The sequence below is a fragment of the Taudactylus pleione genome, unplaced genomic scaffold (assembly GCF_031769625.1).
Source record: "Taudactylus pleione unplaced genomic scaffold, aTauple2 ptg000400l, whole genome shotgun sequence".
Lineage (NCBI taxonomy): Eukaryota > Metazoa > Chordata > Amphibia > Anura > Myobatrachidae > Taudactylus > Taudactylus pleione.
Genome location: NW_028284802.1, coordinates 6,215,680 through 6,231,250, shown reverse-complemented (window position 1 = coordinate 6,231,250; position 15,571 = coordinate 6,215,680). Strand labels below are relative to the sequence as shown.

General features: G+C 41.9%; 1 protein-coding gene across 1 annotated transcript in view; it reads left to right on the top strand.

Annotated features, from left to right (window-relative positions):
* LOC148506609 (complement factor B-like) overlaps positions 1-15,571 on the top strand; it is a 77,848-nt gene that overhangs the window by 36,976 nt on the left and 25,301 nt on the right. Inside the window, exons 9-12 of the mRNA XM_088446570.1 lie at positions 700-789; positions 2,262-2,399; positions 10,360-10,463; positions 12,449-12,566. Of these exons, the coding sequence (XP_088302696.1) occupies positions 700-789; positions 2,262-2,399; positions 10,360-10,463; positions 12,449-12,566 (450 nt within the window). The remainder of the gene's footprint in view (positions 1-699; positions 790-2,261; positions 2,400-10,359; positions 10,464-12,448; positions 12,567-15,571) is intronic.

Genomic DNA, 15,571 nt, shown 5'->3' with positions numbered 1-15,571 from the left:
ACAAAGGGCTGCCATGGGGCTCTCCAAAGAAATGGAATTTTAGCAGGTCAACATAATTTGCTTATTTCTTTCCCAGACTGCAATGGGAGCCCTGATATAAGGGGTACAACAAACAAAGCAGTAAAGCACCAATCAATTCATACACAAGAAGATGTTTTTTTTATCTGATGTAATGACATCCAAAAGATATCTATAAAAAGTGTAATCAATGACCATCCTGCTGCTTTGCAGGGATTGTCTGCTCATGCCTTTCCCCTTTGAGCTTAGGAGGCCACCACAGCTCTTGTGGAATGCACCCACAATATCTTTGGCACCTCACGTCCTTTCCATTTATAAGTCTGTGACCATCTTTAATCCATCATGCAAGCGTTTATTTGGAAGGAGATTGTCCCTGATGTAGACTTTCAGGAAGTAAAATGAGATGATATATTTTTTCGAACCTCCATTATACATTTGTTACTGTAACCAGATTCAGTGTGTGCAATTTTTCTTTCTCCTTATTTGCTTGTTTTGTGCACAGAGACAGGAAAAATGACCTCTTGGTTGATGTGTATGTTCCGAAAAGTGTTTACCATAAAGCTTAGAGTTTTGACCTCGTAGCACTTTGCTGTTCGAATGAGCTCCCCAACCCTTGGAGTTTGAGTCTGTCATTAACAGAGTCTTTCACACTTCTTATGTGACTCAATTTTTACTCCTTAGGAAAATACAACATGGGAGGGGACCCAACTGTGGAAATCAGGAGGATGAGAGGCCTGTTAAATATCACCAAAACTCGAGAAGAATATTTGGGTAAGTAAAACACCTTGGAAATGTGAGTGTGTAGATGATTGAAATGGTTGTTAGGCAGAGGAGAGTCCTGAGTCCTTCACTCTCCTCCTATCTGACATTGTGCTAGCACCGAATGGGGATTTAACAATGAGAATAATTATTTTTAATGGAGAACACAGTAGAATTGTCTCATATCCCAGGGCAACCAAAAGGAACAACTCTGTCTGATGAAATAAATACATGACAAGTCTAAATCTAGAAAAACAATGCAGTGTACAGTATGTAATGAATTATCTAGAATTGTCCAGAGAATTGCCCATGTTATTCTTGAATAAGTTTGCTGCCACTTGTAATGGAAAAGGATCAATTTGACTTTGAATGGGAAGACCCTGAAGCATATCCAGCAGAGGAGACCTCAGATATTGTGCATGTAAATAGGTGTGACTTTTACAGTGGAGGTCTTACTCATAGTGGGCCTGTATCAGCAGACGGCTCACTACATGGTGAACTCTGGCCCACCAACTGCTTCAAAATGCATCAAAATGCAGATATTGCTGCCACAGCACACTGGCGAAGAAAAGCCTGAATGTATAACATGTATTTGTACTAGCTCCAGTGTCATGAGGATCATATTGCAGGAGAGTTTTGCTACAGTTGACGTTTTCTCTTGAAACAGTTTGATATCTGGTCTACCCCTGTTCAGTGCTGTGCTGTAAACCTCTCAGGAGTTAGAGGTCGAAAGTACATACTAGTCTAAATCAATATCTCCTAATGTTCAAGACATTTGGAGAATTAATTTCTTGATGACAAGGAGGCTGAAATTCATTTGCAAACTCATTAAAAACTATAATATAATTGGCTGAGAAGAGCTTACAGCCATGGCCAAAAGTTTTGAGAATGACACAAGTATTGGATTTCACAAAGCCTGCTGCTTCAGTGTTTTTAGACCTTTTTGTCAGTTGTTACTATGGTATACTGAAGTAAAATTACAAGCATTTCATAAGTGTCAAAGGCTTTTATTGACAAATACATTAAGTTTATGCAGAGAGTCAATATTTGCAGTGTTGACCCTTCTTTTTCAAGACCTCTGCAATTCGCCCTGGCATGCTGTCAATCAACTTCTGGGCCACATACTGACTGATGGCCGCCCATTCTTGCCTAATCAATGCTTGGAGTTTGTCAAAATTTGTGGGTTTTTGTTTGTCCACCGCCTCTTGAGGATTGACCACAAGTTCTCAATGGGATTAAGGTCTGGGGAGTTTACCTGCCATGGACTTAAAATTTAGATGTTTTGTTTCCCGAGCCACTTAGTTATCACTTTTACCTTATAGTGATAGATGGCCGAGATAGATAAAGCATAAAATATAAGCTAATACATGCAATGGTTTCTAGTATTATAAGCCCAAACTATCTGAATATCTGTTGGCATTAAAAGCCCAAGACACTATAGTGGGCTTTTTCTCACATGGTCAATTTCTCTGCTATAATTACAGATGTTTATGTCTTCGGCCTGGGTGATGATGTCAGCATTACAGAACTCAATGACATTGCGTCCAAGAAAGATCACGAGAAACACGTTTTCTTGATGAGAGATGTTGACGATATGAAGGAGGCCTTTGAAGACATAATAGGTAAGTAGCTCTCCACCAAATGCTCTGTTAATAGAATTCTAGAAGGCAAGATGTCTATGGTGGGGTTTTGGGATGTAGTTAGATTACCGGCAGCCGGGATGCTGGCCGTCATAATCCCGACAGTGGAAGCCTTACCCAGGACTAAAGATAGGCATCAAAATCCCAACACATATCTTTAGCCCCACCAAAATCCTGACAGCCAGCATCCTGAATGAAGGTAAGCGGGGCATCTTAGGTCTTAGTCACGTGGGGGATGGTTAGGTCTGGCACCCCTGGGAGACTTATGGTTAGGCACCCCCTGGGGAGGGTTAGAGATTGGCTACATGGAGGGGGGTTAGGGTTAGTAACCACCAGTGGGGGGGGGTTAGTGTTAGGCACCCTCCGGGAGGGTTAGGTTGCAACAATATACTTTGAGTCTCCATGGCCCCAACCCTGAACTTGTGACCCCACAAATGGGTCATGGCTAAATGGGGAATGGGGCATGGTCTCATAGCACACAGGTTATCAGTAATATTCATGTACAATGCAAAAGAGTCTTCAATCAAATCAGGATAATTCTGATTTGATTGAAGACTATTTTGCATTGTACATAAATAATATGGACACCCTGTGTGGAGTGTGTGCTGTGTATGTAAGGAATGGATTGGATGGCCCAGCAGAAGTGTGAATGGGGTGGGCTGAGATTCCAAAGAGTCTCTACTTACTTGGGTCTGTGCCTGATCTGTTGCTCCTATCCTCCCTGGGGATTTGTGCTGGTAACGGTGACAAGAAAGTGATGTCAGATCCCCGGCACCGGTACAAGAGCAAGACTGCCTAAGAGAGGCAAAGAGCTGGAAACTCAGAACTGAGGGGAGTAATGGGAGGGGGCCCCTCCTCCTTTCCAGGGGTGAACCTACCCTTTTTGTCATCTGGTGCAAAGACTCATCCTGGCGCTCCCCATCCCAGTGTATAGCTGTCACCTATTACCTTTATGAACACCATATAATACAGGCACTATTAGTCACCGCAATGTACTACAGACAACATCCAACATCCTTGACTTACATATACTGCAGACAACATTATGACAGCCATATACTACAGACAGCATTAGTGACTGCAAAATACTACAGACAACATTTGTGACAGCCATGTATTGCATACATAATTAGTGACCACCTTATACTGCAGACAGCAATAGTGACCTCCATACACTACAGAAAGCATTAATGACCGCTATATATTGCAGACAGCATTAGTGACCACCATATACTACAGACAGCATTAGTGACCGTCATGTAATGCAGAAATCATTAGTAACCCCCATATATTGCAGACAACAATAGTGACCGCCATATACTACACACAGGATTAAACTCATACATTCTACATCTTTCATAAAAAATAGCAGTGGAGCAGCACTCACAGCACTATTAAATATGTAGAGACTCCAAGATAAACGTAATAAAATGTCCTAAAAAAATTTGATTTATGTTAGTCTATGCATGTTTAATAGTGTTGTGAGTGCCAACTCGCTGCCTTATATATTTGTATTTCAGTGACTTCTGTTAAAGGGAGGGCACTGGCCAAGCAGATTTTGTAAACAAGGAGTGGCAACCACGCAAGTTTTATATATTTACACACACATATACGGTATATTTATTGGATATGAGCAATTTTGTTGAAAACTGAACACACCCAAACTTTGGGGTTCCAAGGCATGCCCCCAACCAAATCCAGGTCTCAATCGAGACAAAACTTCATAATCCTGGAAATGTCGGATCTCGTGTGTTTTGGGTTGCATATACTGTAAGTTCCTCCCAGTGTACTTCCTAGTACTTATTTCTCCCTGAAGCAGCTCTGCCTTTGTGGGTGGCTGAAAGCACTGCACAGATCTGTATAATTTGTGCAGGCTTAGTTATGTGTAAAAATAAATAAATAAAACAGTTAATTTAAATCAATAACCAGCCCTTCACCACTCAGCCTGGTGTGGCATTGGAAAATAGTGGTAGAAATGGTGTGGGGTTCCTAATATTCTCTAATCACCAACACCTGGCTGACCTAGCAGGGAGACACACAGCGTGGGAACCCCCTGTCATAACAGCTACCAGCCCCGAACTGGTCAGCCCAGGGTTAAAATTCCTTGGAAAGTGGAAACCCCAAAAATAAAATGGGGTCCCCCCTTATAAGGAACTACCAGCCCTGGGCTGAAAGTGGGCCTACTGGAAGAGAACACTCTATGCCACGTGTATTGAGCAGACCAACTTCCAGATTTCACCAAAAGTGCGTCATCAGGTGTGAAGCTGGAAGTGTGTCAGTGGGCAGGACATGCATGTTCTGGCTGTGATGCTGGGAGGTTGTAGTATAGTTTTAAGACACTCCAAGGATCTCCACTACAAGATGTAGAATTTCCTGTTTTTGTGAAATACCTTGTGTTCCCGTTCTTAAGCTGCATCCACACGGAACAATATATCATTATGATATGAACGATAACGATATTGTTCAATGATATATCATTCATATCGTTCCGTGTGTATGCAATGAACGACCAACGAGGCCCGCTACCGCTGGACGATAACGATATTGTCCATCGGGCATGCATGCAAGCCAATCTGGACAATTTTGTTCATTTCCATATGGGAGAACGATCTTTGGTCATTCATCGTTGGTGTTATCTTTGGTGTGTGGATAAACAATATCGTTCATCCAGCACACCAGGAATTTCAAGGGAGATCGTTCAGTGATATCGTTTGCTGAACTGATCGTCCCTTGTGTACCCAGCATAAGGACTGGATGTGGTATGATTCTCAATTTGTAGTGGAATGGATTTGTGAGATCCATCTGAAAAATAAGAAATGTCTTAAATATAAAGATCAACATGATAAAAGAAAATGATACATGCAATAAAAAGTATTGCAATAAATAGTGATACATGTAATACAATTAGTAGGATAAATGTATTGAAATTATAAAGTTCTAAACTAAGAAAAAAATTATAAAGTTATTTTTTAATAGGGAAGATATCAAGTTGTATAATTGAATAAAGTGGAACATGGAATGGTACTATGAATAATATTAAGGTACTAGGAAAGCACAGTACTAAAAGGACTATACATGTACAGTATGAATTATATGAAACATATTAAAGGAACCACTTCAACCCAAAGTCTTGATTAAGACCCTTAGGGATAAATGTTTTGAATTTAAAATTCCATTTAATTCCTCCTTTAGCTAGATTAAGTTCTTCATTTCTGTTTTTCCAGCTAGCTTTGATGTTTGGAAAATTCATGATTTTTATTATTCTTTTTACAAGCTATTACGCTTGACATGGAAATGTTCGTGTTTGTAGACCCATTGTTATATTCCTTTGATGTTCTCCCAGACATATTTTCGAAGTTCTTGAAGTCCTCCATGTATAAGTCAGACCACAACTGCATTCAATTAAATAACTGACGTTTGTAGTACAGCATTTGACAAAACCATTGATTATAAAGTCTCTCCATTGACTGTAATATCTGTGTGTTTGGCAGTATGTTTCTGCACTCTAAGCAGAGATTGCATCTATGGAAACCTTTAGAATGTATTAGATTATTTGGTACACATATGAGTGCAATGCAATAAATTGTTTTGGAAGAATCAATTCTTTTAAAATTGGGTCTTTACACAATAGATGCCAATGTTTTTTAATGATGATTCTATTTTTTGTATATTTTAAGTTGTAGCTGTTGATGAAAGAACATGTGTTATTTTGATTCTCAGTAGTTCTCTTGAGTTTGTTTTTCTGGATCATTAAGGAACGATCTTACCTTGTCAATAATTACTTCTTGGATGCTATTTTTGAGGTAAAAAATGATCATTCCTTTTTTTCACTTTGGCTTTGACATTTGGTATCTTCGGTGCAATTGCATATCAGGGGTAGGAATTGACTTTTGGGTACTCCGCTGAGCCAGAAAGACTGGTGCTCACTATCACTCGTGATGTAGTTGTCTGAATCTATCGAGTTTTGTAGCACATGGTGTATAATGCATTCTCGTTAACTTAGATCGTTAGGTCCAAAAAGTTGATACTTTCTTTGTTTATATTGAAAGTAAGTTGGATATTTACAGGGTTGTTGTTAAGAAACATACACATACAGAATTAATCCAACCTTTCTTGTGTCCTTCTCCAAGTAAAATGTATTTTGTTAATAAAATTATGCTATTTTTAGTTCTGTGCCTCAAGCTACATTATTCCTTAAGTTGTTCCTTTCCCAAAAAGCCCATGAATAAATTGGCTTAGCTTGTGGCAATTTAGTTCCCATGGCTGTCCCCATGTCCTGGAGGAAATATTTTCTTTCAAAAAAGAAAAAATAGTTTTAAAAGATAAACTTAATACTTTCTACTACTAAATCTTTCTTAGATTGAAAACATTTCATTCATTCCAAAAACTATTTATTGACTTTGATTCCTTTGTAATGTTGTATACTAGTGCAGTGGTTCTCAAACTCGGTCCTCAGTATCCCACACAGTTCACTTTTTCCAGGTCAACTAGTCAGTGTGCACAGGTGTATTCATTACTTACTGACACATTTTAAAGATCCATAAGTGGAGCTAATTATCTCACTTGTGATTCTGTGAGGAGATCTGGAAAACATGCACTGTTTGGGCTTCTGAGGACCGAGTTTCAGAACCTGTGTACTAGTGTATAATGAAGAAACATTCATTGACATTAGGAACATATAACTACTCCACTGAATGCTTTTGAGTTTATGTAATTTGTCAGCAGTATCCAGCAGTTAGGATAGATCCTTTGCTACCAGTGCTTGTAGAATATAATCTATATATTTATTTAGGTTAGTAGTGTGGTGCCTGCTAATATGGGTCTACATAGAGGAGTGAAGGCATCTTTGTGGATTTTAGGTAAAATGTATATGACAGGGGTTGTGTGATGATGTACAATATGTTTAAAAAAAATCCCAAGGATTATAGCACCCTTTTCTAGGTGAGTTTGACAAAATTATTCTTAATTTTTGGAGAAGGATCACTCTTAAATATTTGACAGATAGTACTGTGTGATAGCTCTCAATAGATCTTTTTATAGTCTTCTGAATTGATGACTACTACTATTTCCTAATTGCTGTATTAATTTTGAGACAAACTTTTTCAGTCTCTGCTTCCTTGAGGACATTCTTCCAATAATGATGAGTAAAAGGGTCCTACCAAATCACATTTGTGTCATCCCAGTGGTCTTGAAGAGCTGTCAGATTAGACTTAATCCGTACAATTAAATCAATGGACTTCGGTCTCCCCAAGTCCCTCCCACTCAATTAATGCCTAAAACCCATAGGGACCCCAAATTTACTAGCTGTGTTGTCCACCAACTGGATAAAACCACCACAACACAGACCCCTAACACCTAACCACCTTGTACATCTGACTTATGGGAAATTGGCAGTAAATGTAGGCATGGCCCACAATCCACATATTCTTTGAACTGACAAGTTAGCCTATAAAGAATGAGCTAAAATGTTACCCACTAGATGAAAACCTATGCACCACACTGCACCACCTTTAAACTGCAAATTAACATAAATTACTAATTAAAGCATTGCCTAGGCGGGGGTAAAGTAAACAGGATGAAGGTAAAACCTGCAAATCAAACTCTTTGGAGCCACCAGCCAGTAAGGCCCCCTAAAGAGTAAAAAAAAAAAGTGAAATATCTAATTGACCCCAACCCACCACTAGTGAAAGTGGCGAGGAATGGAAACAGGGTTAGCCCATCAGGGAGCAGCCATTTAAACAGGAGCAGGTTGCATGGTACTTCTTACAGCTATCAGACTTCCAGCACCCAAAACACAAATACGAGAATCCATGGCACCAATGGTAATAGGTACTCAAAGGAACTATAGTGTTTTATAAGCCACCCACCTTCAAAATGGAATTCCACTCCTCTCACAAAGACACAGAAAAAAGGAAAATACACATGGTTATACAAATACACTTAAACAGATAATATAAAACATTTTTTATAATAACATTATACAAATAATAACTCCTGGGAGAATAATATTGTACAGCCTAATGATCCTAAAAGTACAAAAATAATCAATACATGTAATCAATACATATTAAATGCACAGATAATATTCACTAATGGCTAATGTAACAATTGAGCAATTAATATATTATCGGCAAAGGAATATAATTCACAAAGTCCCCCATGCACAAAGTCCCCGATCAGTGGATCGTAATAGTACTGGAGACAGTGGGTCTCATTCAGACCCAGTCGCAAGTGCCGATGCGCTCGCAACTGGGTCGATGATCCCCACAGAGCATGCGCACAAAGGAGCCAGCTCCGTCGTGCGCATGCGCGAGGCCCGGCTAGCGACGGGCGCTCCGGCACTAGGTGTCTCGTAGCAGACGGGGCGAGCTGTCGATGTTGAGTGACAGCTCGCCCCGTTTGCTGGGCGAGCCGGGGGCGTGCCCGTCCAAATGGAGGTGTTCCAGTTGGAACGCTTGCCGTTTGGGGGCGGCCCCACTGACATCATTGATGATGTCAGTGGGGAACTTCCTGCTCAAACAGAGCAGAAAGTTCCCTGGGGCTTACGAGAGCCCAGACCCAACCTTAGGGTCTGGTTGTAAGTCCCGATGGTCGCGATGGTAACCCACAGCCTAGCGATCGACCAGAAGGCGGCACTCAAAAAAGTGGCCACCCTCATTCAGAGCGATCGCTTGCAGCAAGCGATCGACTCTGAATGAGGTCCAGTATGCTCACCATTACTAGAATGAATCTGACAAATCTGGGAAGTCACTCCACTGGAGCGTATAAGTTGTAAAGGCTATAGGAAACAAGGATGTAATCATTCCCTCTTGGGGTTATGGCACTTAGGTTTTATATTATTAGTGGTGCTAATAAAGTAGTATAGTAAAATGTCTCTATTTAAAAAAAGAAGACTGAAACTAGTCATCATATCTTATTGCTATGGCACGGCCCCTGTTTTTGTAAAAACTATGTCAGTGGGAGAGATTTCGGCTGTTAGAGCCGAAATCTCTCTGGGGCTTGCAGCAACGAGACCCTACCACAAGGGTCTCGTCGCAAGCCCGATGGTCGCGATAGTCTTGACCATCGCGACCATCATCATGGCCGCTCACTATAGCTGTGGGTGGTCACCCACAGCTATGCGAGTGGCCAAGAGGCCGATCCAAAAAAAAAAAGACCGGCCCTGATTCAGAGCAAGCACTCTGTCAGAGCAACCGGCTCTGAATCAGGGCCTCTAACAGAGCCAGAATCTCTGAGGGGCCGGCCCCAAACGGTAGGCGATCTCATAGGAATGCCTCCGTTTGGGCATCCACCCCCCGGCCCACCCACCAAAGGGGGCATGCTGTCACTCAACCTCAACAGCACGCCCCCTTTGGTGCGAGACCCAGAGCAACGGATTGCCCGTCGCTATCCGCGTCTCGCGCATGCGCAAGATGGAGCCGGCTCCGTCGTGTGCATGCACTCTGGGCCACCATAAACCCGGTTGCGAGCGCTCAGGGCATGCGACCGGGTCAGAATCAGGCCCTCTGTGCGGTGTAATCACAATTTCCTATAAACTATTATCTGCTTTTAAACCCACTTGATATTTTTGATGGCTACGATAAGAAATTTTTATCTATTAATAGAAAAATTACAGATGTTCCGGTTGCCAAATACTGCCCCGCTCATACCTCTTGCTGTAGTCTGTGCTGTAATTGTGTCCATAAATATCATGTGCCACTGTGCACCCGCTGTGTGATCCCACCCATTAAACAGCTGGGGGGCGTCTGGGCCCACAAGTTCTACCCGTACCTGAATGCCTGAATTACAGGCATAAGGTCAATAGTTCATCCATGTTCTCTGCTGTGAATCCCAGTATCATGAAGTTGCTTACACACATATGATTCACTTGACTTATTATTTCTAATACGTCTGTCTCAAATCTCTTTATGTCTCCACTTGTCTCACTTGGTCACACTCTCAGATGAGACAGAAGCCTTTCAGATGTGCGGACTCTCCAAAGAAAAAGTAAACCTTGGCGGTGACTTAGTTGAGAAGTTTCCCTGGATTGCTAAGATTGCCATCACTGTAAGTACTACCAATAAAACTCTTTCCAAACAATCATTGGCAACCTGTGTGTAATAGACATGGACATATAGCATCAGAAGGCAATGAGGAAATAGCATCAGGTAACCATAGATAAACAGCAGCAGAAAGCCATGGAGAACCAATGCTGTTGGCAATGGAAAAGTGTAGTCAAATAGTCATTGACAAAGTGTCAGGATGCTGCCTGGGATCAGCCGCTACTCACCACAGCACTGGCTTCCCTTGATCTCCCATGCAGACGCCAGGTGCAGCGGCAGGTGGAGTACTGAGTATTATCCCCGGGGACTACTAAGACTTCCATGCCATTCTCCATTGCGGAGTTCCCACGGCTGCTGTCATGGGCGCAGCCATTCTGTCTGTATCACCACACCAGAGCCTTGTCCAATTGTAGCCCTGCGGTCGCTCAGCTGATTCTATCCTCCAATGTCCAGCTACCAAGGGGTATAAAGCTAGACTCCGGGAACAGGAAGTTGCCTGAACAACTTCACTACTTCCAGTAGCTGTTTGCTGTTAGCACCATTCCAGGCTCCATGCTGAATTTACCTCCAGTGTCTTTCTCAGGATTCTCCAGTGATATTCTCAGCGCTATTCACCAGTGTTATTCTGCAGTACAATCTCCAGTGATATTCTTCTGTGCTATTCTCCAGTGCTAACCTCCAGTGCTAATCACCACTGCTATTCTTCAGTGATAGTCACCAGTGCTATTCTCCAGTGATAGTCACCAGTGCTATCCTCCAGTGATAGTTACCAGTGCAATCCTCCAGTGATAGTCACCAGTGCAATCCTCCAGTGATAGTCACCAGTGCTATCCTCCAGTGATAGTCACCAGTACTATTCTCCAGTGATAGTCACCAGTGCTATCCTCCAGTGATAGTCACCAGTGCTATCCTCCAGTGATAGTTACCAGTGCAATCCTCCAGTGATAGTCACCAGTGCAATCCTCCAGTGATAGTCACCAGTGCAATCCTCCAGTGATAGTCACCAGTGCTATCCTCCAGTGATAGTCACCAGTACTATTCTCCATTGCTATTCTTCAGTGCTATTCTCTAGTGCTATCCTCCAGTTATAGTCACCAGTGCTATCCTCCAGTGATAGTCACCAGTGCTATCCTCCAGTGATATTCTTTACTGTTATTCTCCAGTGATAATCAACAGAGATATTGTTCTGTGCTAGGCTTCTGCACTATTCTACAGTGCTGCTCCCAGTACATACAAAACTTGTCACCTAGGCTCCTTGCTATTACCCGGGTACCTAACCAGGGACCACAAACTGTTCGTTGGGCAAGAGGGGTCACTGGTTAAAATCACCAGTGAGTTAGACCCCGCGCCTCTGGCCAGGTCTCGCCAACAGCCGGATCTAACTGATGAGAAAGACAGAGATCCTTCCTCCTCGCATGCTGCTCTCTCCTCACCTCAGTACCCCGACTCCCAGTCCTCCAATTGAAGATCCCCAGGGCCAGGTTGTGGCACAAATGCTGTCAAATAAACATTTACAGACCATATAGGTATGGATGATTAGCATCAGATAAACGCAGGCAGTTTCCTGTTTTGTAATACGTAAGGAGTATACAGTACCTCAGAATATGAGGCCTCAGCTGGTACAAATAGAATTAGACAGACAACTCTAAGTGACTTCAAATAGCCATATACTGTACATGTGGCATCAGATAGACATGTCTGAGTGGGATCAGATAGCTATGTCTGAGTAGCGTCAGAAAGCCATATCTGAGTGGGGTCAGATAGCCATGTCTGAGTAGCATCAGAAAGCCATGTCTGAGTGGTGTCAGATAGCCATGAATAAGTGGCCACAGATAGTCATGCATTGTATAAGTATCGTCATGTAGCTAGGTATAGGCGCCATTAGATAGCTAGGAGAAAGCAACATCAAATAAACATTAAGTGGCGTCAGATAGACATAGTCAGTGTCCTTTTTTTACTCATTATATTATAATTTTTTTTTTATTAAAGCGTCCAGGGATCCAAGAGAAATGTAAGGGATCCATTGTGAGCAAAAATTTTATCCTGACCGCTGCTCATTGCTTCTACATAGATGAAGAAATGCATTATATCACTGTGGACATTGGTGGTGAGTGACGTCATCAACTTACACCCGCTCAGCTTACATCATGCAGTGAAATTCCCTTATTTCAATTTATTTTCTACCGTATTCTATAAATGATATGGACACAAGACATTTGGCACAGGGAACCTTACTTTTTGCATATTTGCTTTTGTTAAAGTGGACCCGTGGCTTACACTGTGGCCTACCTCTGGAGGCAGCCATTTTGTGGGTTGAATGAATATTCATGGAAAAGCAGCCTCATACCTCAAAAAGATCACAGGTTCCTAGTCAACTAATTAACACCCCTCTCATTTTAAAAAGTTATCTCCTTTGGCAAAGTTTAATGTATATAAAATTCCATCCGTATTTTACCAGTCTACAGCTGAATACAACTGTAGAAATAATTAACATTCGTGTGCACAGGCCCAAAGTTGAGTGCTATTATGTAAGGCTGTCCTGGCTCCTCAATATGCGTCCAGTGGAAGCCTGGGCCCACGCCCCAATGGGACAGCCTTAGGAGAGGAGGACCGTCCACTGGGGTAAGTATGGGAGTGGGGGTTGGGAAAAAGCGATGGTGGGGAGGGATTGAGATGCCGAAGGTGGAGGAGAGGGAGTTGAAATACAGCCGCAGGTGGCCGGGCAGAGCAGAACAGAACGGGATGGGATACAGCAGAGAGGGGGAGCGACTGGAAAAAGCAGGGGCAGGGCCAAATGGGGGCAGAGACAGGAGACCCGGAATATGCCGGGTCCATTATCCAGTAAAGCCGGGTATACACTAGACGATATATCGTCCGATCCCATGGATCAGGCCGACATATCGGGCACAACGTTTAGTGTAAGGGAAGTGCTCAGAGTTTCTACATCTCATTTCTATGGTAGAATCTAGTAAAGGATAGGTTGTATTGATTATTATATAGATGTGTTACAAAGTTTAGAATAGTAGTCTTGTCTCCATCCAAATAAAGAATAAGGGCCGTATTCAATTAGACGAGAAAAGTGCCATTTGGCGAAAAAGTTTTCACTGATTTTGGACTTTTCGCCTGGTTTCAAAGTTCCGCTGTATTCAATTCCAGGTCGTTTTTGAGTACGCGGAAACTTAATGCAATATAATAGGCGAAAAAGATTCGCCTCTGAATAGCAGGTGAAAAGAAGTGCAACATTTTTATTTTGGGATGCAAAAGTGGGGAAACCAATCATAACCCTTGGGACAGCCCCCCAAAGGACAACTGTGTTAAAAACTTAAGAACACCCCCAAAAAATACTTTTATTTTGGGGGTGAAAAAGCACAAAGTGGGGGGACAAGCATAAAAACTAGCTATATAGACTTTTTGGGGGTCTGCAAGGATGGGTCAGGTGTTTTTAAGATTGCAGGTGCGTTTTTCAAGTTTTTTTAAACTTCACTTTAGAGACTTTAAATTATGCTTGCACCCATTTTCATGTACCCCAAATTTGACAGGACTACTTATTTTCACCAAACAATACAGCTTTATGCCATTCTTCACCACTTTTACAAGGACAATAATAACAAGCATTTTGAACCACTTCATTACTCCAAATAGTTTTATTAGGGCTATTGGAACATTTCTACATTGATCCCCAATGTTAGCGCATCTTTTGAGGGGTTCAGACTGCTTTCCCCATTTCTGACAGTACTTTCCACCTGTTCCACATTTGCCACTTGCCGAGTTCGCATGGTTTGTAATTGAATACATCGAAAGTGGGGACGCGCATCATACGTTTCTGCATCCGAAAAATTGGGCAGGTGAAACTTTTCCTACTAAACTAATTGAATACGGCCCTAAGTCGTCTATGTATCTTCCGTCTAGTACCAGGTTTGCTCTGTGCTCGCCAACCCATATATGTTGCTCTTCAAAGGCCCCCATATATATGTTTGCAAGACTTGGAGCAAACCTGGTCCCAATAGCTGTTCCAAGAGTATCTAAATAAAATGTATTATTAAAATAAAATAATTATGAGTTAGGATGAATTGGATACATTTTGTGATGAATGTGCATTGCCTTGCTGAAATTGCAAAGTCATTGCAGTGTCATGTGATAATCTTTTATAGACAGTTTCTATTTCCTTTTGTTGGGGGGGTGTTGTTGTATAATGCAAACATATCACGTTAAAAAATAATAGCTGGGTTTTCCGAGTTACACCTTCTATTAGCTTAAGAGCGGGATGTACTAAGCATCGCCTCCGCAATGTGGTGCATCCCCCCTGACTTTGTGCACATACCGCGGTTTATTACGTATGTATGTGCAGATTTTGCAAAGGACAGCTCTCCCAATAAGAGCTGTCCTTTGCGATGCTGCCGCAGAAGGCCATGGGGGCTCATGGGAGGGATCCAATCGGATCCCTCCCAGCCAGGAGCATCGCATTAAGAAGGAAAGGAGAGAGGAGGGCAGAGTAGAGACTTAGGAGGACAGACATAAAATGGTTCCATATATCTTGTAGTGTTAATTAGAATGTTAATAGGAAAAAATGCATTATAACCCTAGCCATATGTACTATATACTAATATATCTTTTACAGACTCCATGGCAGCCCCGACATACTGTATGGGTTGTTCAACTGAGTTGTGTCAGTCTGCGGCTGCTAATTTGTTACTTAATGTCTATTTCCACTGATATGAGCACAACAATATTCATGTGTATCAATGTTTCCAAATATAGCAACTATGTAATATCCTCCTGGGGCTGCGATAATTCATTAGTTCCCAGTTGCCCAATACTTTTCAATGGATATATTTATACCATTATAACAGCCAATTGTCAGGCTATTTAGTAAGTGCTTACATCCACTAGCCGATCCTTATACCTCAAGTTCCACAGTGCCAAACATATAAGTGACTGACTCTCAAAGGGTAAATATATCCCCAGGTAGCAGCTGTTACAGATAGTATTTAATTGAGTCAAGTGGTATATAAAACAAGTTCCTTTTAAACGAGATCTATTGTAGTGTTATCCTTTAGGAGTATTGTTAACGGATGTGCCGTATCATGCTTTGCCACTTGGTTTCTGTCCTAG